Below are 25,649 nucleotides of genomic sequence, written 5' to 3'. Positions count from 1 at the left end.
CTAAGACAGGGACAGGCGCCTGGCCACCAATCTAAGCCCTGCCATGATGGGGTGGAACATGATCTTGCTCACTTTAGACAAGTTTCTCTGAAGTTCTGAAGTGGGAGTTCCCCATAGTGCATATGGGGCCAAAAGAGAGCCACCAAAATCAGTTTCACCCCTTCCACCTGAATCCTTTTGAATGAGAGGCTGAAGAAGAGTAAAAGGGAGAGTGGCGTGGAGTAGACCCTGGGGCCACTGGTTTAAGGTGGATTGCTTGTTCTCAGGGAAAAGAGTCAACAATGTGCCAACTTTCAGGAAGCAAATAAGTTGACTTCTGCCATCTGCGCCTCAACGACCTGAGGATGGAGTTTATGCTTCTGTGTGGAGAAGCAATTGATCAGCCAGTTGTCGAGGTAATTAAGGATCCTGAGCCTGCTGCCTTATGGGTGTAAGGACTGCATCCATAGAGCAAGTGCATGTTCAGGAAGCCAGAGATATGTTGGAAGGCCTGAAACTCAAATATTCTGCCCTCAAACCCGTTCATATCGAGGCCATTTCTCTGCTATTTATGTGTTTAAAACGGAAGAGAGATGAGGCCGAGGTGAAATGCCTGTGTTCAGCAGAGATCACTGTTAAAAAAAACTGCAAGCAATTCCTTGGGAGGGAAACTGCTGTGATGAAGAGATAAAGAAACAGAAACAGGAAAATCATACGGTCACTTTTCTCATTCTCTGTTATTGAATACAGACTGATGGAAGACGGGTTTGTTTTTGTTTTTTTTAAAATTTAAAAACAAATCCAAACTGTGCAAAAAAGTGAGGTGTTCGAAATACTTTCTGGGGCGACTGTATGCCTCCATTTCTTTTGTGCCATTTGGGTCTTTGTGTCTGTTTGCTGTAGGACTCTGCTGTAGGAATAAAATGATGAGAATAATACACCAGCACACGAAGAAATTTTAGATTTTTATTACTAAGTCAAACATTCAAATTGAAATGTTCACATCATTTCAGCAAACGAAAGTAAAAAAAAGGTGATTTCTAACCTGAAGAGACCAAAAGGTTCCTGAGAATTTCTATCTGTTCTGTGGTATTCGAACCATAAACCCCATAAAGCAGAGACAGAAAGATCACATGTTAGATTTTTATAGCTGGGTAGCAAAGTACAAACATTTGGTGGACGGATCAGTGACAGTAGAAACAAAGCTTCTGTTTTGTTCCAGATTATGAGGATTCGTCGGTGCAGTTCAGCTGTCAGGGCACCATAGCCATGTTGTCTATGCCGACCTTCCGCCTCCGAGGCTGTTGAGGAGACATGAAGGAAGCTTTAATTTGACTGTCATTATCAGAAAACATTCTGTACTTTACTTGAGTATTAATTTTTCTGACGACTTTTTACTTTTACTCCCTACATTTGAACACAAATATCTGTACTTTCTACTCCTTACATTCTCAAAACTGGCTCGTTACTCGTTTCAACCTCCTCAGATGACGACATGACGTATAAGACGTAACAACAAACGTCTTTATCTTTCCCAGCAGTGTGCACTTTGTCACTGAAGCTCCACACAGCCCTGCCTGCCTCAGCTGCCTGCGAGAGGCTTTTTAGCACCACAGGACTGATTTTCAGACCCAAAAGGGCAGAACTTTGAGAACCAGCTTCTGCTGAGGCTCAATAAAAGATGTTGGTCGTCTTTAAGAGACGAGTGTTTCCATGTTGATTATAATGTTTAATGTTCATAATGTTGCTGAAATGGAAAACTGTCCAGTGATGTTTTTCTCTGTAGCAGCACTGTGCAGGTTCCTAAAGGATGAAAACAATTTGTGTGCTTAAAACTTTTTTAGTTTTGCAGAGTTATCAAAAGAGACATCGTGTGTCATCGAAGCTAAAAATTCATCTTTACTTTTTACTTTTGTACTTAAGTAAATTTCTGAACCTGTACTTTTTTACTTTTATTTGAGTAACGGAGCTGAATGAGTACTTCTACTTTAACCAGAGTCTATTTTTACACAAGTATCTCTACTTCTACTTAAGTAAAGAATGTGAGTACTTTTGCCATCTCTGTTGGATTTTTATTACTTTCCCTTGAAAAAGTTTCAAGAAATTTAAAATGTCCCTTCCGGTGAAAATAGCATTAAAGGAGGGTTTTCCTCTTATCACCTGCTAACTCTAGAGAGCAGTAAATCAGAATTTTAGATGCTTATTACTCATCATTTGGTGTCCTAATTGAAAGCTGGACTCACATGAACGGTGACTCAAATGTGTGCGTCTATTGTTATTTGCCTGTATTCTTTCCTTTCACGCTCTGTGGCAGTGTGCTGAACCCCTGACCTTTACCAGTGTGCTGTTTCTTCCAGCTTAATCCTGTTTGTGTGTTTACCTTGTCATTGCAGCAGCAGCAGCAGCAGCAGCGGATGAGGACCAGGATGACCAGCAGGAGGCACATACCTGACGCAGCACAACAGGACGAGATTACAGATCTGGGTTTGCTTATGCGACCGTATCCTTCTCAGGGTGGAAACCTTCCAACATCTGCAGTCAGACTAAGGCTGTATGACTTTTCATTTCAGCGAAATCATCATCATGTGTGCATGAGCAACAGTCACATCGCTGGAAGCATCATGTAAATTAAGAAAATGAACGCATCATGCTTGACACTAATGAAAACTTGCATCTCACAAAAGACACCTCCATTTTTTTCCCCCTCTCCTTGTTTTTTTCTTGCTCCATGTTCCTCTGTATGAGCATGCCTATTTAATGCTATTTCTTTCTCATCAGAAGTGTGTGTGCCACAGAATAATCAGGACATCCTATCAGCCGTCACTAACCGATGAAGATGAAGAATACTGCAAAGGAGACGATGTCCCAGTCAGACCGGAACAAGTGCTTGGACTGCAGTCTGGAAAGCACATCGTCGAACTGATCCTCCAGGTCGGACGGAATATTCCTCTGATCCATCGCTCAGTCTGATCATGGAAACACATTACAAACACATTACAGTTCAGCTTCTGTCAATGACACACCAGAGCAGCAGCAGGCAGAAGAGGAACAGTGTTGAGTTGGAGTGAGAGGAGAAAAAAAAGGCTGGAAATCGATTACATTTGAAAATAGTCTCTATATGCAGTAATGTAGAAAACGCATCATTGGCAAGTTCAAAAGTTTTCTACAGGATTGAGATCAGAGCTTTGTGATGGCCACTCCAGAACATAGACTTTGTTGTCCTGAAGCCTCTTTGTAACTAATCTGGTGGTATGTTTAGGGTCATTGTCCATTTGAAGACCCATTTGTGTCCAAGCTTTAACTTCCTGGCTGATGTCTTGAGATGTTGCTTCAATATTTCCACATAATGTTCTTTCCTCATGATACCATCTATTCTGTGAAGTGCATCAGTCCCTCCTGCAGCAAAACACCCACAACATGATGCTGCCACCCCCGTACTTCACAGTTGGGATGGTGTTCTCAGGCTTCAAGCTTCATCCTTTTTCCTCCAAATGTAACGATGGTCATTAAGGCCAAACAGTTCAGGTTTAGTTTCATCAGACCACAGGACATGTCTCCAGAAATGAAGCTCTTTGTCCCTGTGTGCATTTACAAACTGCAATCTGGCTTTTTTTTATGTTTCTTTTGGAGTAATGTCTTCTTCCTCTCTGAGCATCCTTCCAGCCCATGTTGGTACAGGACTGGTTTCACTGTGGATAATGACTCTCTGACCAGCTTCAGTTCATTTGTTCTGGGGTTGATTCGCACATTTCACCCCAAAACACTTCATCTCTGGGACACAGAACCCGTCTCCTTCCTGAGCGCTATGATGGATGGACATTCCCATGGTGGTTATACTTGTGTGTAACTGTTTGAACAGATGAACGTGGAACCTTCAGGCGTCTGGAAATTATACCCAAGGATGATCCAGACTAGTGGAGGTCCACAATTCTCTTCCTGACATCTTGGCTGATTTCTTTAGATTTTCCCATGTTGTCATAAAACGAAGCAGTGTGTTTGAGGTGTGCCTCCAATTAACTCAGATGGTGTCAATTAACCAATCAAAAGCTTCCAAAGCCATGACATCATCATCTGGGCTTTACCAAATAGTTTAAAGGCATCTTAGTGGATGGAAACTTCTGACTTTGGAAAAAAGTAGCAAAAAAATTCTCTCTCTCATTATTCTGGCAGTTAGCAAATAGAAATAATCTTGGTAATCCTAACTGACCTAAATCAGGAAAAGTTTAGTCTGATTTAATGTCAGATAGTGAGAAAAAAAAAGGTTTTATGTCTTTTTATTCAGTGTATGTAAACTTCTGGTTTCAACTGTATATATCCACAGTGCTTAAATCAGACAGGTGGTCTCATAAATTTGTCGGCTGTATGTTTTACTCTTCGTTGACTCATCATGCATCAGCTACACCCTGTATGGGGTCTATGGATCTGTATGATCTACTCTCCTTATTGAAAGTCAAACTGTCCTCTGTGCTAAAGGTCAGCGTGTCAACACTCAGCCACGTCTCCTACATCAGAGGGGTGATTTACACATGGAGCACAGCAGTTTAGGCCTATTTAAATCTTCTGACGTGTCACAGTGATCTTATTGAGCGTTTGTATCTAAACACTTCTGTGCAAAGCCGAGCTGCTGCAGAGATTCACGGTTTCTCTGGAGAACTCAGTGGAAACAACAAAGCAGGTGTGTGACAGATGAGACCAACACCACCAGAGCTGTCCGTGCATATTCTATATTTTTTAAGCACATAAATGCAACAGGATATTTGCGGCAGACCTATCATTCTGCAAATATGAACTTTATCTCATCATTAAAGTGACTAAAAAATAAGGAAACAGTTAATTGGCTTAATGATCAAATCGTCTACCATCACCCTGACACCGGTGATGATGAAATGTATGGAGAGGCTGGTGTTACAGCAGGTCAAAGCCCATATGTCACCAGGTTTTGACCAACATCAGTTCACCTACAGGTCAAACAGATCTACAGATGATGCCATCTCCATCGCCCTACATACCACTCTCAGCCACAGTGAAAGCCCCAACACATGTTCGTTGACTCCAGCTCTGCATTTAGCTCCATCAGCCCCAGCCGACTGATCAACAAACTGCAAACACTGCACCTTGGAACCTCCCTCTGTCTGTGGTTCAAGGACTGACAGACCTCAGCATGTCAGAATGGGCACCTCCACATCCTCCACCATCGTCCTCAACACTGGTGTTCCTCAGGGCCATGTCCAGTCCTTTACACACTGTACACCCATGACGGTGTTGCCACCCACAGCTCCAACACTCTTATCAAATTTGCGGATGACAACCATCGTGGGGTTGATCAGCAACAACACCATGCAGGGAGGAGGTCCAAGCACTGGCGGCCTGGTGCAGCGACAAAAGAAGTCATCATTGACTTTCAGAAGTCGAGGACCACATTGCACTCAGGCCTGAGCATCAATGGGGAAGAAGTGGAGCAGGTCATGAATTTTAAGTTTCCTGGACTGCACATGTCAGAGGATCTGGGCTGGACTGTGAACACCACCCACATTGTCAATAAAGGCCCAGCAGCGTCTCTTCTTTCTCAGTACGCTGAGGAGGAACAAACTCCCTCCACTTCTGCTGAAAAGCTTTTACCGCTGCACAACAGAAAGCATCCTGTCCTATGGATGGACAGTGTGGTGGTGGCAGCTGCACGGCATCGGAGAGGAAACAACTTCAGCGGGTCATCAAGATGGCTCAGTGGTTTATTGGATCCCCACACCTAGAGGAGATCTACTTGTGTCGTCTCCTCCGACAGGCCACAAAGATGTGGAATTACCCCGCCTACCCAGGACACTCTGTATTTACTGCCCTCCCCTCTGGCAGACTCAGAGTCATAAGAGACTAAAACACAGCTTTATCCCCAATGGCTGTGAACAGACTGCTGGAGGAACCAAGACGCTCCCAGTTTATGGACTCATTCTAACATTGCACTTTTAATAAAGTATTTATTTTACTGCTATTGTATTATTTATATCACCTTTTAACTTTGGTTTTTCTTAGACTCTTACCACATTAGCTGCTGCTAAGATGATGCCAAACGAAATTTCGTTTTATTTATTGTCCAATGACAATAAAGCTTCTTCCAGTAATTAACACTTTACTGTATTCAGTTTTATTCATGTACTGTAGCTGCCTCAGAACAAACACACGTCTGTTTCTATGCGTTTCCTAAATAAGTAAATATAAAGAAAATATCTGCCTCTCTAACATCCATGTTTGGCCACAGAGGCTTGTCAGGATGAACAGCTCTGTTGGTTTGACGTTTCTGTGCGTTTCATTAGTTTATCGCGACAGTTTTAGTCACTTTCTTACAACAAATACACGTTTACTGTTTCTTCCTGTGTCCCGAATAAATGTAGACACTTCCTTCTATGTTGACCGGTAACCAGGCATCATCTCCATATCATATGACTGTATTTATGCTCCAAGTGTTTCAGGATGAAATGCGACAAAACGAAGTGCGATTTATCATTTTTACGTACAAACAATCCAAAACTCTTTTAAAAAAAAATTATTTTCTAATAAACAGTACACAGGTGAACAACGGGAGCCTACCTGTTTACACAGCCGCTGTTTTTCTTACTTTTCCTTCCGGGTGTGAAGGTCGAACTGACGCACCTGTTCGCTCTGACTCCCCGCTATGGAAGACCAAACGTGCCATATGGAGAAAAAAAAAATCACTGAATAAATAATAAAAAAATAAATAGAAATGAAGAAATAAAACCCTAACTTATTGAGTATATGTGCATGTTAATTTTGACAAATTACCTTTTTGTTGTTTTTATATTTAATTACCTCTGAATGTATTCTTTCATGTTTACATTTATTATTATTATTTTTTTAAATTCTCTAGTTATTCATTTGCATATAATTTTTTTCTGCTTTAATTCACTCCTTCACACATATTTTAATCACGGGACTAATCTGTCATTAGCAGACAGATGAACACCCTCTGAATCAAACCCACAACACACCACTTCTCCTGACTGCTGCCTCTTTCCTTCATTTATCTGCTCCAATTTTTTTTTGCACTCGTCTCATGTTGCCAGTAGGGGGCAGCATTGCCCAGAATCCCCACGTGTCCGCTGTGTTTCTGGAAGGACTTTGGTTTACGGCTGCTGCTACATGATCTGTTCTGTTGGATGGGCACAGCATGAGCTCGGTGTAAAACACCACAAAACACACTATTCTGGTACTGACTGGTACTGAAGTCTCAGTGAAGGGACAGTTCGAAAACACTCCCGTCTCCTGAAAGCTTCAATGTTTCTGCCGCTTCAAAGATCAAAACAGGCCGAGACTCACGAGTAGAGCTTTTACCTGTTCGAGTCTAACACTCGTGAAAACAAAAATAAAACAAGAATAACATATATTCTGACTTGGAAGGGTTTTTACATTACATTATATAGAGCGACTGTGACTCCACGAATCACAAGGTTGGCAGTTTAATTTATGTGCCAAAGTGTCCTTTGGCAAAAGTAGAACTTAGGTCATCATGATTCACAGTGAGGAAACATTACAGGGCCAGCTTTGACCCTGAATGATCCTCCAGAGCAGCTATAGAAAATAAACAGATCATTGCAGAACTCATTACTACTAATTCAACATGTGAGAAAACCTACAGTATGCTTCACTGTTACTCTCGTCTTTGCACACAAACTGCCTTTTGTTGAAGGATTTTCTTCAGATTTTGATTCTACAGTTGATCTTCTGACATTTGTCAGCAGCACAGTTCTTTTTTTTAAATTGGTGCACAGATGAGCTCCTCATCAGAGCAAAGAAAGACTTTCTGTCATAAAAACGCCTCCTGAGCAGAGTTCTAACAAGAACCCTTTACATGTATTTAATGTTAACTCTTTCTGTATTGATTTTCAACAGCTGTTGTCTCACTTAAACTGCTGCCTTCACTCTTGATTTAAATGAATTAATATTTATCAAATACCTTAACAATGTTCATTTATGTAATCATTGTTTAAATGTTGTTTTTATGTCAGTGTTCGATGTATTTTGAAGGTTTAGGCAATGCATTTCTATAAATAACAAATGAATTAAAGTTATGATGGGAACTGATGAACATGTGGCTTTATGTGTGTGTGCGCATGTGTGTGTGACACACTACCTGACCTCTCAGGTTTCAGTCGGAGAGGCGAAGCAAGGCGACGCTCGAAGACAGCAGCAGTAAGACAGGCAGGGAGACAGACAGACAGGTCTACAGACAGACAGGTCTACAGACAGATAGACAGACAGACAGGCAGGTCTACAGTTAGACAGACGGGCAGCAGACAGTTAGACAGACAGGTGGACACAGGGAGAGAGACAGACAGGTCTACAGACAGACAGGTGGACAGACAGACGGACACGCTGCTGATGTTTACTGGAGTTATTCTTGAATCTACAGCAGGTAGGACAGAACCATCCTGTGTTTATTTCACTCTGTTTGTACCAAACAGCTCACACTTGGTTCTGTTGGACTTTGTGTTTGAGGCTGCCTTCAAAGTGTGTGAAGTTTCCCTCCTGTGATTTATCTCTGAATGAGCGACATCCTCACCTTAACAGGAGCTCAGCTTCAGCCTTTAATCTGCTGGAAGCAGAATTTATGATGTTTCTTTTTTATGCTGAATTTGTGAAAATAGTGAAAAAAGACAAACAAATGCTTCGTAACCCAGTCCGTATCAGCTGACTGTGAACTCATCATTCATGTCATCTTGCACCTGAACGCATCGTGTGAGTCCATGTGTGTTGTGTGTCTGTCGTGGTTTCAGCTCCTGAGACTCCTGAACTTATTGAAACTGTTTTTGTGAATGCTGCCATTGTGTGTCTGTGTGTGTGTGTGTGTGTGTTGTGTTGCGTAGTACACCTGCTGTGCAGCTGTAACCCTGATCCTCTTGGTCACGTTGAGTGTATGTTGTGTGTCTGTTATGTTGTGTGTTGTGTGTCCATGTTTATCTTATGTGCTGTGTGTTTGTATGTATGTTCAGTGTGTGTGTGTGTGTGTGTGTGTGTGTGTGTGTGTGTGTGTGTGTGTGTGTGTGTGTGATAACTGCTGGTTTAGGCTTAGGGTTAGGTTTTGGTTTTGGTTCAGAGTTTGGTTTGGGTTAAGTTTAGGTTTAGGATTAGGTTCAGGGTTAGTGTTAGATTAGGTTTAGGTGTAGGGTTAAGTTTAGAGTTTGGTTTAGGGTTAGGTTTCGGTTTATGTTAGGTTTAGATTTATGTTAGGTTTGATTTAGGGTTAGGTTTGGGGTTAGTTTTAGGTTCAGGGAGTGCAGGAGGCTGCAGCAGTTGAAGGGTTAATGACAGCTGACTGTTAAAGGTCAAACAGCAGATGTGGATGAAGATGTGACTTTAGGTTCGCTGGTTGAAGCTGGTCACCGGTTCAGATTTCGAGTTTTACTCTAAGAAGGTTGACGGTTCTTTAGCAAACATCGGAACACATTAGTTAAATTGACACCAAAACAACAACTTTAATAATTACTTAATAAACTTGTTAAATTTACTTTATGTCTGTAATGAACTCCAAGTCTTTCATTCTCACTTTAAGATCATTTAATTTCTCAACATGACAGGAGGGTTTTTTTTTTTTTTTATAGGACTCTAATTTGAACAGAATCATAAACATATTCGTTCTTAAAACTCTCAACTCAAACGTTTTCTTCTCCTTCAGAAGTTAATAAGAGTTCAGGGTGGTAACTATGGCAACAGGACTGATGCTTCAGGTAACTGAGTGACGTTAACTAACAGGTTTAACAGAAGACACAGTCAGGCTCTCTCAGGTGTCGCACTGGGAATATTTTGTCCTTATATTTAATCTCTACATGTTCCTTGTGGTTAAACTGCTGGAAGAAACCAGATGACCAGTATGTGTGGCTAGAAGACTATATCACTGCAGCGCTACATTATCCACGGCTCCATGTGACTCAGAATAGTTTTAAAGAGGAGCTCATCAGCTGGATGATGAGCTTCAGGTTGGGTTTTATAAGACGGACTGCTGACTGAGGTTAGAGTTTAAGATAAGCCAGCAGGCGCAGTATTTATAGGCCAGCTGACTGTTGAACAAGCTGATCAGGGATCAGATATTAACAACTGCTGCCACCAACAACTGCTGCAGTTTAAATTAGCTCCGTGTGGCTGTGGCCAGGCTAACCGCTAACTGAGCAGGGTCACACTGAAAGGTTAACAGTCTGCCAGAGGAAATAGCATTTAGCTGGTCAGATTAGCGCTGCTAGCATCAGTTCAGGATGGCGAGTGTGCTATAAGACGAGGTGGCAGCTCCTGACACAGGAAAGCTTTAATATAGATGGATTATCACACGTATCTGGTTACTGAAGCTGTCTCTACTCAGTGTTGACAGATGAGCAGCAGCCCACAGCAGCTCGCCAGCAAAAACATATGTGCCGCTAGCTGCTAACAGCTAAGCTAATCAGCTGAGCGTTACATATGTGAAACGCACACAGTGTAAACTAAGAGCTTAGTTATGTCCACACTGATGTCTGCTGCATCGTCTCATATTCATTCATCCAAATTTATCCAGACGAATTTGGGATCTTCGAGCTCGTCAGGTAAAATAATATTCTGGAAGAAAACATCCGCTACAGTAAGAACAGTTCAGACAGTTGAAGCTCGACATCTGTTTTCGTCGTTGTTGCACAGTTTTACATCTGTAATCAAAGTGTTCACAGAGGATTTAAAAGGCCATCACCTTACATGTTGCTATGAGCTGAAGTGTTTATACAAACTTTCAGGGCTCCACAATGTTCAGGACATTTAGTTCAACAGGTGTTTGTGGTGCTCAGGTGTGTTTCATCGCTTCATCAGTGCAGGTCGGCGAAAACTCGGCTTGATTCAAGTTTCTCCTCACCGAGGCAGTCTGTAGTTGCCTGTTTTTAACATGAGAACCAGAGTTGTGTCATTAAAAGTCAAAGCAGCCTTTTTGAGGCTAAAAATTAAATTGGATCTTCTCCGTCCGTGAAACACGGTGTTGTGACCTGGACAGGTGCGGCTGCAGTAGGTGCTCACCTGCACTGGTGGTAGAGCAGCAGAATGAACTCTGAGCTGCTTCATCCTGCAGCAGAACAAGAGGCTCATTGCATTTCACTGATTTCAGCCTCTTCTGTCCTCCTGCACGACTCCGAAATCAAACTTAAGTTTAAGGTTCGCAAAGGACGTCTCAGTTCCTGAGCTGCAGGTAGAGGAGGTGTGTACTCTATGAAGTACCTTCAGCACCTGTGACATAAAAGAGGCGACACAACTGGATTAAACAAACCATGTTGACAACAGGACTGACAACTGTGTGTATAGACTATACAGCTGAAACCAGAAGTTTACATGCACTGTATAAAAAGACTCATAACCGTTTTTTGTTTCTTTTTTTGCTACTGTCTGACATCAATCAGACTAAACCTTTCCTGTTTTAGGTCAGTTGGGATTATCATAATTATTCTATTTACTAAATGCCAGAACAATTAGAGAGAGAATTTTTTTTATTCCTTTCTTTAAGGTCAGAAGTTTCCATACACCAAACTTACTATGCTTTTAAACTATTTGGTAAAGCCCAGATGATGATGTCATGGCTTTGGGAGCTTTTGATTGGTTAATTGACACCATTTGAGTTGATTGTAGGCACACCTCAAACACACTGCTTGGGAAAATCTAAAGAAATCAGCCAAGATGTCAGGAAGAGAATTGTGGACCTCCACTAGTCTGGTTCATCCTTGGGTATAATTTCCAGATTCCTGAAGGTTCCACGTTCGTCTGTTCAAACAATTCCACACAAGTATAACCACCATGGGAATGTCCAGCCATCATAGCGCTCAGGAAGGAGACGGGTTCTGTGTCCCAGAGATGAAGTGTTCTGGTTGAAATGTGCGAATCAACCCCAGAACAAAAGCTAAAGACCTGAGAAGATGCTGCTGAAGCTGGTCAGAGAGTCACTATCATCAGTGAAACCAGTCCTGTACCGACATGGGCTGAAAGGATGCTCAGACAGGAAGAAGACATTATTCCAAAAGCAACATAAAAGTTTGCAACAGTTTGTAAATGCATACAGGGACAAAGACCTTCATTTCTGGAGACATGTGGTCTGATGAAACTAAAACTGAACTGTTTGGTCATGATGACCATCGTTACATTTGGAGGAAAAAGGATGAAGCTTGAAGCCTGAGAACACCATCCCAACTGTGAAGTACGGGGGTGGCAGCATCATGATGTGGGTGTTTTGCTGCAGGAGGGACTGATGCACTTCACAGAATAGATGGTATCATGAGGAAAGAACATTATGTGGAAATATTGAAGCAACATCTCAAGACATTAACCAGGAAGTTAAAGCTTGGGCACAAATAGGTCTTCCAAATGGACAATGACCCTAAACACACCACCAGATTAGTTACAAAGAGGCTTCAGGTCAAAAAGTCAGTGTTCTGGAGTGACCATCACAAAGCCCTGATCTCAATCCTGTAGAAGATTTGAGGGCAGAGCTGTAAAGGCGTGTGGAGGCAACGGCAATGCTACCAAATACTAAGGAAATGTATGTGAACTTCTGACTTTGAAGAAAGTAATAAAAAAAATCTCAATAAATTTATTTCTCTCATTATTCTGGCGTTTAGCAAATAGAAATAATTTTCGTAATCCTAACTGACCTAAAACAGGACAAGTTCAGTCTGATTTAATGTCAGACAGTGAGAGAAAAAAAAAGGTCACATGTCTTTTTATACAGTGTATGTAAACTTCTGGTTTCAGCTGTAAATCACGCCATCAGAATACATGTATCTCTGTATTTGTGTAGTACTACTGTGGGTGACACTTTTATACTTTACTCCGTGTGTCAAATAAGAAATAAAAATCTGTGACATCTGTACATTCTAGTCACATCTGAACACTGCAAACTTCCTGATTGGCCGAGTCAGTCACCTGATCTACACCTGAGCGTCAGCAACGTTCGCTGATGTTTTAGATTTATATTTAAAGTGTTCAAGAAAAATAAGACTGAATGAAGTTTTACACAGACACACACAGTAACGCACACAGTAGCACTCAGACACACACAATTGCAAAACGTTTGGAGGTTTTACAGTTACAAGTTTCTTGGCATCTGAATTGCAACGCGATCCTCACAAAATACACACACTGGATGTCTGCGTATGTGTGTGTTGCTTTGCGTGTCCGTGTGTTTTTGTCGTACCGATTTCAGACAGAAACTGAAGTCGACTGTCGGCGAGTTTGCGTTTCAGGACGACTCAATCAGACACACACACAGCAAAATTCAACACCAACATTTGGGACCAACAAACCTCTAGAGGAGACAAATTTATCAGAGTGACACAAACATAGACCGACGCAGCCAACACAAGAAGTCTGCCCATATAAATAATGTCTTCGCAAATACAGATATTAATAAAGAAAAAATATAAATCAATATAAACGAACACAAATAAGTCAATATTAAAATATATAAATGAATCAGTATCAATGAATATATAAATCCGTAAACATTCTTCTATCATTTTGACAATACACCAGTTTGATGTATTTGGGAAACATCCTTTAAAATGTGACAAAAAGTCAAGCAGCCCTAACAATTTCTGTAATTTAAAAGGCTCATTACCACATTATGACCTGACCATTAGATGTGACGTCTTAAATTCTAGGTGAACAAAGTCCAGTGAGGAACTTTGTTAACAGTTTTATCTTATTGTAGGACAAAAGGAGACTCTTAAACCAAATTATCTATATATTATTATATTTCTGTTTCTCTATTCAGGTTATGTTTCTGGATTTATATGAGTTTCAAATGCAGCAGAGAAACTGAAGACTGATTTCACTTCATGTTTATGTGACTGTCTTCTGATAAAGTCCAAAAAGATATATATATGTTTTATATGCAGTGCTGGGAAAAAGCATTTCCTCCCGGTCCTGATATCTTCTGTTTTTGCATAATTCCAACATTTAAATGTTCCAGATCATCAAACTCATATTTATTTGATATTAGACAGAGATAACCAACAAAACACAAAATGTATTTTTTAAATTGTGGTTTATTGAAGATTTATTGAAAACCAGCATCACTCCTGTGAAAAAGTAATCACCCCGTAAACCTAATAACTGGTTGGTCCATGCTTGGCAGCAGCAACTGCAGTTAAAGGTTTGCAAAAGCTTGTGGTCAGTCTTTTATATCATCATGGAGGGATTCTGGCCCACTCCTCTGTGCAGAATAGTTTTAATTCGGCCACATTAGATGGTTTTTAATCATGAACTGCCCTTTTAAGGTCTTACCACAGCATCTCAATTGGATTCAAGTCTGGACTTCACACATGGACAGTTTCTTGTAACGAAACTAAAGATGCTTTTTGACAAAGTCACAGCTTCTCGCCATGTTTGGTGTTTTGGTTATGCAGCAACAGTAGCAGAGTAAAAGTTTGGATCCATGTTTACTGGACAGTATTCTTCTTCTCTTGTCCTTTGTTGGTGCACTGCAGCATTTCTTGCCTCGTTAGCTGTTGTGTGTGTAGAACTTTTGACATGACAGTATATCACAAAACCTGCATACATAAGTTTCCTGCACAAGATAAACCAAACAAGCTTCGACTCATAGAACAACGGCTACACAGTATAAAAGTCAACTTGATTCCTGTGCGATTAAAACTATTAGATATAGAATTAATCCCAAACTCCACAGCGAAGCTTTGATATAAAGAGACAAACTTTTATGTCAATATTCAAATATTAAACCTCAAGGTTTCATCTTGACACATCTAAAAGAAACAGGTTCAGAATAACTTCATAATCAAGTCTTGTTCACCTGTTTTCATGTTGTCACTGTTGTAATAACTAATAGCGACCAGGTCAGTTTAAGCATTTCACACGTAGCAGATGTATTAACAAGTTGAACATTCTTCAGGAAACCAAATCTGGAAAAAGGGTTTGACTGGTTCTCTAGTTTTTAATGAAATGATGTGTTTCAGGTAAAAAAAACGTTTGTGTGAAATTAAATAACTCAACAGCAGAACCAGCAGATACAAACAGAGATCATAGATATTGAACTGCTTGACATCAAGTTTTACCTGAAATGATCTGAACAGCGCCCACTGTCTGCTGGAGCTCTCTGCCAGCTGTAGTCTGTCATTCACTTCCTGCTCTAACACTTCGTTTGACTTCGGCGAAGAGAGAGACAGGAAATACCGAACGTTTCTGCCCGAGTCCAACAACATTCTGCAGTCTACTGTTACACACACACACACACACGCACACACAAACACGCGCGCACGCACACGCGCGCACACACACACACATCATGGTGTGTGTGGCTGCATTAAAAGCAGAAGGACTTTTCTCTATCAGTGTGACACAACATCACACTCTGCTGGAACAACAACACTGATAACAGCTGTGTGTGTGTGTGTGTGTGTGTGTGTGTGTGTGTGTTCATCAGTCACCTGTCTCTCTCTCAGGAAAAGACAAGTGTAATTTTATTAACCCTCGAATGTCTGAGTGTTTTTCAGCTGCAGTTCTTTCCGGCACATGAATCCACGTATTGAACTCATGTTTCTTTGCAGAGGTGTAACAATAACAAACATTTCTAAAGATTTCATTCATTAGAAACTGCTTGTTGAGCCTGTGTGAGTGCGACTGATAGATTTCATGTTTCTGTAAGTTCTCTCAGAGCAACACCTACAAACCACGTCAGTCAGTAAAGACTGATCACAGTCACATGGTCGAGGTTAACCATAACCCAAGCATGGAGGGATAGACGAGTCATTTTTTAGAGCTTCCATCTGCTTTTCAAAGTCATGGCTCCTCTGGTCTTTTCCGTGGCTGAAGATTTTCCACAGAAAACCAAACTCCTCCTCCTCCTCCTCACCATCATCGTCCTCATGTTCATCTTCATCTGCAGAGCAGTCGACATCAAAACCCTCCGACAGCAAAGCAAATGCTGCTCTGAGCTAAACCTGCAAGCAGCTGCGGCTCCATCATTTTACTGCAACAACAAACCAAACAGACAAACGTCTGCATCAGCGCTGAACTTTACAACTGAAGACATCTCATGAATGGTGACAACTTCTTCAAGAACCTCAAAGAAAAGTCCAGTTCTTTTTTAATGAGCTCAGAGGATTGAGGGCCTTTCACAGTGGACGCGGCACCATTGCCGCCACGCATTGAAACCCATTTATTTCAATTGCTTACATGTCGAAACAACGATATGCCACTGCACCAAGCATAGCGCAAGCACAGCTTAGTTGAAATTTGTTAAACTTTGACCTCTGCATACTACTACGTATGATTACATGGCCAATAGAAATGAGGGAATTTGCCTGGCCTCGTGTGTGAATCCCCCAAATTATGTGACAACTTTGTGGTTGTATTGAGGCTCAGGGAGGAAAGCTTTTGTACTAGCAAGGGTAGTGCTAATGCTTGCTACTTAGCATGGGACAAATGCATCTTTGCTGTTGAAGTGTTGTGTGACAAATGGAAAGCCTCCCACTTGAGACGAAGGTGACATCGCCCCACTGGAAGTTTTGAAAACTCTGCCGATTTTGCTCACTAATCTGCGACTGATTGCAGAGTGTTGTATAGTCTCAGTCACTACAGGAGACAAACACCCATTCTTAAGAATAAGATGAGATATTTGCATTCTGTTTGGGCTTTTGAATGAAATGGGGCTCATCTTTACATGTGTTATACTTGTTTTATGGTTTCTTGTGTGTTTGCTTTCATCCTTGATGGAACAATTACGTTCTGTACACTTTATAATCTATACTGTTGTCAATTTCATTGGTGAGCGATTAATACATCATACATACATAAAAATAAATTACAATTTATACCTTCAAAATTAGGCTTAATTGATATAATGATATCTGGTTCACCAACAATACCTGATTAAAGTAATTAAGAATTAGTGATTGTTCACTTAATGTAAATTTTAATTGTCTTCGACACCATCTTGTGGTGAAAAATGAGACTGACATGTTGAACGTTAATGCGGTTCGTCTCTGTCAGTCTGTGTGTGGCGCCGGTTATCACAAAGACAAGAGGCTAAATGACATGTTAGTGATGGACACACACATTTACAAACACAGATACACAAACGTGCACATAACTCACACACCTTTAGTTTAAAGCAGTGAACGAGCCAGCAGCAGCTGTAACAGTAAGACTTGTTTTCTACCGTTATTACTGTTTCTGTCGTTTAATGTTTCACCACTCGTGTATTTGTATATGTTGTGTGTGACTGTGTATTTTGTACATGTCTTCACGCATGTGTGTTCATGCCTGCTGATATTCACGTGTGAGAAACAACGGATGAATGGCATTTCAGAAGCGGGGGCACATGTTTAATTTAAATTGTAGACTAAATGTGACTTCTTCATTTCATCCAGGATTGTTAAATACAGCTGAATGTCTGTATTTTTGGAACTCAGAAATACACACCTGTGAACAAAAGTTTACGTACACTTGGAAATACCCTGTATATCACCCTTAACCCAAACCCCATCTATGTGTGTTCACTCTGATCAATGAGGACACACTGGTGATGAAAGCATCATAACATTGTATTTATTAATGGAGAAGCAACAGGTCAGTCTGAGATACAGCGTTATTTGTCCAAGTTTGAATAGTCGCATAATGCTGCTGCTTCACATAATGCTGCTCTTTGTGGTATCTGCTGCTCCTGCTGTTCCCCATTGACTAGCACTGTAAATAGAATTGAATAAAAAAGATGTTTGTAAGATGTATGTTATATGTTGATGAGATTCTGGTGAGATATGTGTAAGATATTAGTAACATGTTTGTAAGATGTCGGTAAGATGTTTGTAAGATGTTTGCAAGATGTTTGTAGGGTGTTGGTAAGATGTATATAAGTTCTTGGTAGGATGTTGACAAGATGTTGGTAAGGTGTCTGTAAAATGTTGGTAAGACACTGGTAAGATGTTGGAAAGATGTTGTTAAGATGTTTGTAAGATGTTTATAAGATGTTTGTAGGTTGTTTTAAGATGTTAACGTGTTGGTAAGATGTTAGTAAGATGCTGGTAAGATGTTGGTAGGATGTTGGTAAGGTGTTGGCTAGATGTTTGTAAGATGTTGGTAAGGTGTTGGCTAGATGTTTGTAAGATGTTGGTAAAGTGTTGGCTAGATGTTTGTAAGATGTTGGTAAGATGTTGGTAAGGTGTTGGTAGGATGTTGGCAAGATGTTGGTAAGATGTTTGTAAGCTGTTGGTAAGATGTTGGTAAGATGTGTTGGTAGGATGTCGGTAACATGATAGAACAGGCTAGTTGTTGCTCATTTGTAGATCACAGTGAACACGAAGACTTGGAAACTGAATGAATTGGGGTAAATGATGCTTTTATTGCCACTCTATGGTCAAGAATGAACAAAGTTACTTTTCAGTTTCCACAGTTGGTTGCAGCTTTTTATAGGGACATCAGTGTTTTGGAGCTGTTTAGTTTACCTGCATACACTTCAGAACAGTTCAGGTCACAGCTCAACCACAAGTCTTCATACACCTCCTATGATCAGCTCTGGAACTGAGCGTTGAGTCTGTCTGATACAAGAACAATAATAATAATTGATTAGATTTATATTGCACTTTTCTTACTCAAGGAGTAACTCAAAGCGCATGCAATCGATTGTCAATTATTCATTCACACACATTCATTCCGGTGGTGCGGCCCCTCCAACCACCACCTCAGACAATCCATTCATACGCATACACAGCAGGCAAGGTGGGTGAAGTGTCTTGCCTCAGGACACAACAACCATGACACAGGTTATGGAATCGAATCGAACCGCTGACCTTCCGATCATTGACCGACTCGCTTTACCCCCTGAGCCACATCATTCAGACAAAAACAGTTTCATACAACAAATGAAAGACTTCATACAGACTTATGTTGAATCTGAGCAGGTGTAGATAAACTAACCTGCTGCACTCAACCATTCACACCTTCATCTCAGCACTTCAACATTCATGCTGTCATTCTTGAACCCCACTGACAGCAGAGAAAACGTGTGTGTGTGTGTGTGTGTGTGCGCGCGCGTGTGTATGTGTGTGTGTGTGTGTGTGTGTGTGTGTGTGTGTGTGTCTTGCTGTATTTAGCTGCCTGTAGCCTAATATTTGTGGGAACCAGGAGGGTCATTGAGCTGGTGGACAACCTGTAACAGACAGACAGACAGACAGACAGACAGACAGACAAACAGACAGAGAAATATACAAACAAATAGGCAAATATACAGACAGACAGTCAGACAAATTACAGACGAGCAAATAGTTCCATTGATTATCAGCACTAAACTTTCAGACGTTATTGATCCTCATCAGTGACAGATGGCATGTAGCACAGTGCTGCACTGTAGCAGATTGAAAGACCCCATGTTGGATTGGAACATCTTGTAACATGTCACGTGTTGTTGAAACATGGAACACGTTGTAACATGTATCGTGTTGTTGTAACATGTAATTTGTTGTAACATGGAACATGTAACGTGTTGTAACATGTCACATGTTGCTGCAGCATGGAGCATGTTCTGACATGGACATTGATACTGAGGTGGATTAAAAGTGACTGAACAGGCTGCAGGAATGTAATGCGCATCAGATAACTGTGTAATCTTCAGAAAAATGAGACTCTGACAGATCACCACAGATGTTCTGAGTTGTGTAGACGGCAGCAGTGGACTTCATGTTGAAGGCCTGGTTCAGGACCGAAGGAAAGAGACGCAGCTGAGCGTAAACAAGACATTTAAAAACCAACTGCTCACATGGTTCACTGTGTCCAAATCAACGAGTCGCACAAAACATCTGACTGTCGACTGCCTCAATATCATTCAGACTTTCTCAGTAGCAGTTGTTGTCGTGAGCTGTGTTCTACCTGGACAGTAGTGAAGAATGTTTTCATTCTGATCAATGAATCACAAACAGCTGATCAGCCAGTCAGATCATCATCTTAATCAGGAGCTCAACAAACATAATTCAAACATCACTTTTACAAACTTGGTGGGAATGAAGCTGCTCAACCCTCTGAGCTTCCTGTTTCTGGCTCATTTTTCACACAAATTAGAAAAAAGCCAATTATTTTTACAAAAATTAAAAAAATAAAATAAAATTGAGTCATGCTGCACTAATTTTATTGATCCAGTATGTCTGATTTTTGCTCTCTATGTCTCCTGTCGTCTCCTCTCTGCTCTGCGGAAGCACTGCCTGCAGTGCACCTGAAAACTCTGTGAGAAATCAGGAAAGGAAAGGAGGAGGAGAGGAGGAGGAGGAGGAGGAGGGGGGGAGGACAGGAAGACAGGAGGTCGGCGGTTGATCAGAGGGAGGTGAGGAGGGGCTGAAAGAAAATCATGTTGGAACACAGAGAGGAATGAAGTGTGTGTGTCACTGTGTGTGTCAGTGTGTGTCAGTGTGTGTGTGTTGGAATGAGCTGGGTCATCGTACTCTCTGTAATTTTACACCAGAGGGTCAAACTGATGACTCCCAGCAGCTGCTGCTGCCATGGCAACGATGGGTGGGGTCAACCCTGGCAACGAAGACACGAGGAGGGGTGTTAGTGTGTGTGTGTGTGTGTTACTGTGTGTGTGTTACTGTGTGTGTGTCAGGCTGAATCAGTTGTAAATTTTGAGGTTTGTTTTGTCTGCTGGTTCTAACATGTGATCCAAGCTGCTGAACGTAGAGACCAACAGGTACAAAGCATGTTAGTGTTGGAGTCAAGAAGAAACAGAACTTAAACTCATATTAGAACCAGATGAACCGACATGTTCACGGCTTCGGTCTTGTTCTGCCACCAGTGACCTGAGACCACCTGCTCACCTGTTCCTCATTCACCAAGCAGCTGTCAGTATTTAAACCAGCCTCCTCCATCTGATCTCTGCCACATTGTCTGGTTCAACATGTGGCCTTTGTTGTGGTGTTTTGTAGGGTTGTGTTTGTTCTCCTTCTGCTGTCTGGTCGGTTAAGTCTGGTGAACTTCGCATTCTTGACATTTTAGCAAGTCGGAATTTAAAAGACTTTGGGAATCAGTGGAGATCGTCACGAGACCTGACAGGAAGTCACCTTTGCCGGGTGTCCAGAGGCGCTATCTCCAGTCTTACTTCTCAACAATCTTTAGATATTGGTGCTTTCTGGGAACATTTTTTGGTTGTTTTGTTCCTGAGAAACACATCCAGCTGACAACAATGTCTTGAAACCAGCAGTAGAACTCACTTCCACTGTGATGAACTGTGAGCGGAAACGTGGCGTCTGGTTTACAGCTATTTAGACCGTCATGGTTCAGATGATGCTTTACTGCCAGGAAGAGCTCAGTTTACCAACATTTTGAGGCATGCAGAACTTATGGTCAGCTGTGTTTTATCACATCTTTCCATGCAGAAATTTCAACAGCTGGATAATAAACTGCTGATACAAACATGAATCATTAGGAAGGAAGTTAGTCTGTTTATAGCATTTCAAATGTAAAACAAACTGAAGAGAACTGAGGAAGCTGGTGATAATGACCAGTCAACTACACAAGCTCTGTTCTACAAGGGCTTTAACAACACTGGCATGTCTTTAATTTGAAATATTACTGTTGGTTTGTTCTTGACTCTTCACAGAACTTGTTTTCTGCACAGACTGTGCCTGTTTGAAGTTGCAGAAACAGTGAAGTTCTTCTTTTATCGGGCTATTTTAGAGAGCGTTACCAGCTACGGAAACCTTTGTGTCACCAAAACCAAAGTTCTGACTGTGAGGAAAATCATCAGGCAGAAACATTCATTTAACCTTTAGTTAGTTTTATTGAAACAAGTCAGTAGAGTCCATTGAGTTCCATCCAATGTTGTGTGATCTGAATCAGGCAGAACTCCAACAGTTCAACCTGAATCACTGAAACCTGAATCATCGAAACCTGAATCACTGAAACCTGAATCATCGAAACTTGAATCACTGAAACCTGAATCACTGAAACCTGAATCATCGAAACTTGAATCACTGAAACCTACATGAGTCACTGCTGCTTACCGAAACCAAAACCGACCAATGCCTCAGGAAGAGCTTCATTATGTGCAATTTAAATCCTCTGTAACTTCTCCTGATGATGTAGCTTCTCCCGATTTCACTCCTCCTGAAGTACAAGAGGATTTATCAGGACTTGACATGCTTGCCGAGAACCTCAGTTCATCGTGATCTCTATCTGAGGCTCCACCTCCTTTGTCACTTTGCATCATTGTGATCACCGTAACATCATCATGATGCGATGCCACATCGTGATGATGTCATGGTGATGCACAGGTTGAGGTGTTTCAGGTGCAGTACATGGGAGTTTGTCCAAGCATCTGAATGTATCCTGGGGTTGACCTGTGGCAGACTCTTCTGAACTGGCTGTTATCTTCGGCATCGACTCTGTGACGTGTTCTCATCCTTGTTGTTCTGCGTTTTTCTTTAAAATTGTTTCAGTGTTTTCTTTCTTACTTCGCACTCTGATTGTCTGTATGACACCATCGTCCTTGTTTCTGATGAAGAGATTGGTCAGAGAGGCGGACAAGACCTTTGCATAATTCTGTTGGAACACCTGACACTCTTCTTTCTACTTGCAGGAGGCTGCTACTAGGCAACAGGGAATCGGGCGGTGCCGCATGATGCCAAGATGGCCCCTCTGCTGCCCCCTGTTGGTACAGAGGTCTTCAGACTCTTTACGCCGGCCTCATTGGAGGAAATCCAACGGCGATATGAAATCGAAGAGAAGGAACGACAGAGGAGGAAAGAGAAGAACATTGAGGTACAAAACATACTGATCAGCTGTCAATAACCTGTAATCGCTGAAAACTAATCAATACACTGTCCAGAATGTGCTGGTTGATGATAATCTCAATAGTTTGATGCTGATTGACCATCTCTGTGAGTGACAGATAGCAGAGGAGGATCTTCCAAAACCTGCCAGTGACCTGGAGGCCGGGAAGCCCCTCCCTTTTATCTACGGAGATCCGCCCCCTGAGTTTCTCAACACCCCATTGGAGGAGCTGGATCCCTACTACCAATCACACCAGGTCTCTCTTTAATAATAATAATTTGACTGTTCCCTGTCGCACTGATCAATATCACTGAAATTAGCAGTAAAATGTTGGAATGTTTCAGTGACATCAGGTCTCAACATCAGACGGTTTATTGTATTTTATGATCAGATCAGCAGAACAGCGTTCATGAGAATTTACAGTTTAAATTCACTTTTAGTTCAACTCACAACATGCTCTGTCTGTCTCTCTGCAGACTTTCATCGTCCTCAGTAAAGGAAACGTCATCTACAGATTTAATGCTGAACCTGCCTGTTACCTGCTGACTCCCTTCAACCCACTGAGGAGATTCGCCATCAAGATCCTCATTCATTCATATCCTTTTATATGACATGGCAGTATAGTTTTCAGTGTATTTACTCTGACTTCAGTGTACTCTGTAGTGTATTTGTTATGACATCACAGTGTACCTGAGCTTCATTTCAGGTGTTTGGCTCAGAGTTCAAATCAGGAAGCACATGACACATTTGAACCAATCAGAACTCAGAGCTGCTTGTCCTCAGTAGGTCAAATACAAAAACATGCTAATCAGTTAGCATACCAGCAGGTGTAACAGGATACCTCCTCGACTGATCACTGAAATTTTACCGACAATCGATCCGCTAATTGATATTTGTTTCTTAAAACCAAAACTTTATTCAGCTTATTCATCATGGTGACAATTCTGACCAACTGTGTGTTCATGACAATGAGTGATCCTCCGCCGTGGAGCAAGACGGTCGAGTGAGTCCACACACATAGACACGCTACAGTACACTACAATATACTACACAATACTACGCTACAATACAGAGCATTACATTATAATACAAAATAATGCACTACAACACACAATAATACACAACAATAAACTACAATACACTGTCTGCTGTACTTTACTATTTCTGTGTCTCAGTGGATGTTTCTGTTGTTCTACAGATACGTGTTCACAGGAATCTACACGTTTGAGGCAACAGTCAAAGTTCTGTCCCGAGGATTCTGTCGCGGAGATTTCACCTTCCTCAGAGACCCCTGGAACTGGCTGGACTTCATGGTCATCAGCATGGCGTAATGATCAATAACACACCTGAGAGACACTGATCACAGATTCTAATAGTCAATAACACACTTAAGTACAATGTGTTGATCCTGCAGCGTACAGTTTATAAAACATTTTTTTGTTTCAGAATGTTTTGATTGATTCCAACTGGACTGAGCAGAACTGAGCAGCAGACAATTTGAACTGAACACATTGCGTATTTGGGTTAATTAGGGTTAGGATTGGTTTAAGAGTAGTTACATAGTTACATACATAAGGTTGATTAGGATCAATTACATGTTTGAGTTAGGGTTAGTTAAGGTTGATTAGGATTAGTTACATGCTTTAGTGAGGGTTAGTTCAGGTTAGTTAGGGTTACTTACATGTTTGAGTTAGTTTATTAAGGATTAGCTGCATGTCTGAGCTATGGTTGGTTAAGGTTAGTTAGGGTTAGTTGCATGTTTGGTTTTAGCTAGGGTTAGTTACATGTTTGAGTTAAAGTTAGTAAGGATGAGTTACATGGTTGAGTTTCGATTAGTCAAGGTTGGTTAGGATTAGTTATATGTTTGAGGTAGGTTAGTTAGGGTTAGCTACGTGTTTGAATTAGGATTAGTTTAGGTTAGTCAGGGTTAGCTACATGTATGAATTATGGTTAGTAAAGATCAGCTACCTGTTTGAGTTAGGATTGGTAATGGTTAGTTAGGATTTGCTACCTATTATTGTTGGTTAACTGTAGTTAGACTTGGTTACATGTTTGGTTTTTTCGTCAGGGTTAGTTTAAATGTTTGAGTTAAGATTAGCTAAGGTTGATGATGACAACGATGATGATGACGACGATGATGATGATTGTGATGAAGGTTCATGTGTGTCTCTGTTTCAGGTATCTGACAGAGTTTGTCGATTTGGGAAATGTTTCTGCTTTGAGGACATTCAGAGTTCTTCGAGCCCTGAAGACCATCACTGTCATCCCCGGTGAGTGTGTGTCTGTTGTGATTTAGTGTAAAGTTTAGTTATTCAGTCTGTCCATGTGGATGTTTTAAAGCTTTAAACACCTGATTGGCTGTGAGTCTGTAACACCCGCCCCCTCTGCAGGTTTAAAGACGATTGTTGGAGCTCTCATCCAGTCGGTGAAGAAGCTGGCTGACGTCATGATCCTGACGGTGTTCTGCCTCAGTGTCTTTGCTCTGATTGGTCTGCAGCTGTTTATGGGAAACCTGAGGCAAAAATGCGTCCTGATGCCGCCACACTTATTTAGCAACCACACGTCAGACCTGGAGACAGGTTTCCTTTCCAACGACACCCAAGGCAACAACACAGGAAACGGTGACTTGGATTACTACGAGTACATCAACAATGCAGGTAGGACAACCTCAAGGTATCCAGCAAATACTGTTCTTTTGTTTTCAAGCATTTTCATCGTCCATCTGAGATGCTAACTTACATTGTCTCTCTGTCTTTCTGTGTGTCTGTCAGAAAACTATTACTACCTGCCTGGTCAGCTTGATGCTCTGCTGTGTGGAAACAGCTCTGATGCCGGGTAGGTTCAAATAATAATAATAATAATAATAATAATAATAATAATAATAATAATTTAAA

At 41.3% G+C, this 25,649-nt stretch overlaps 2 protein-coding genes across 2 annotated transcripts in view; one reads left to right on the top strand and one right to left on the bottom strand.

The window, feature by feature from the left end:
* Positions 1-931: 931 nt before the first annotated feature.
* Positions 932-6,635, bottom strand: smim22 (small integral membrane protein 22). The gene is made up of 4 exons (XM_008299929.1): positions 6,562-6,635; positions 2,808-2,945; positions 2,360-2,427; positions 932-1,280 (listed from the first exon to the last, which is right to left on the bottom strand). Exons 2-4 carry the CDS (start codon positions 2,935-2,937, stop codon positions 1,233-1,235), a joined length of 246 nt encoding a protein of 81 aa, XP_008298151.1. The 5' UTR covers positions 2,938-2,945; positions 6,562-6,635; the 3' UTR covers positions 932-1,232.
* Positions 6,636-8,316: 1,681 nt separating this feature from the next.
* The window catches only part of scn4ab (sodium channel, voltage-gated, type IV, alpha, b), a 29,338-nt gene continuing 12,005 nt past the window's right edge, over positions 8,317-25,649 (top strand). The window contains exons 1-9 of the mRNA XM_008299928.1: positions 8,317-8,404; positions 22,562-22,743; positions 22,874-23,011; positions 23,232-23,350; positions 23,669-23,758; positions 23,954-24,082; positions 24,934-25,025; positions 25,146-25,412; positions 25,527-25,590. Of these exons, the coding sequence (XP_008298150.1) occupies positions 22,612-22,743; positions 22,874-23,011; positions 23,232-23,350; positions 23,669-23,758; positions 23,954-24,082; positions 24,934-25,025; positions 25,146-25,412; positions 25,527-25,590 (1,031 nt within the window). The 5' untranslated portion in view covers positions 8,317-8,404; positions 22,562-22,611. The remainder of the gene's footprint in view (positions 8,405-22,561; positions 22,744-22,873; positions 23,012-23,231; positions 23,351-23,668; positions 23,759-23,953; positions 24,083-24,933; positions 25,026-25,145; positions 25,413-25,526; positions 25,591-25,649) is intronic.

The sequence above is a fragment of the Stegastes partitus genome, unplaced genomic scaffold, assembly GCF_000690725.1.
Source record: "Stegastes partitus isolate 25-593 unplaced genomic scaffold, Stegastes_partitus-1.0.2 Scaffold1481, whole genome shotgun sequence".
Taxonomy (NCBI): Eukaryota; Metazoa; Chordata; class Actinopteri; family Pomacentridae; genus Stegastes; species Stegastes partitus.
This window is presented reverse-complemented; position numbering and strand designations above follow the sequence as displayed.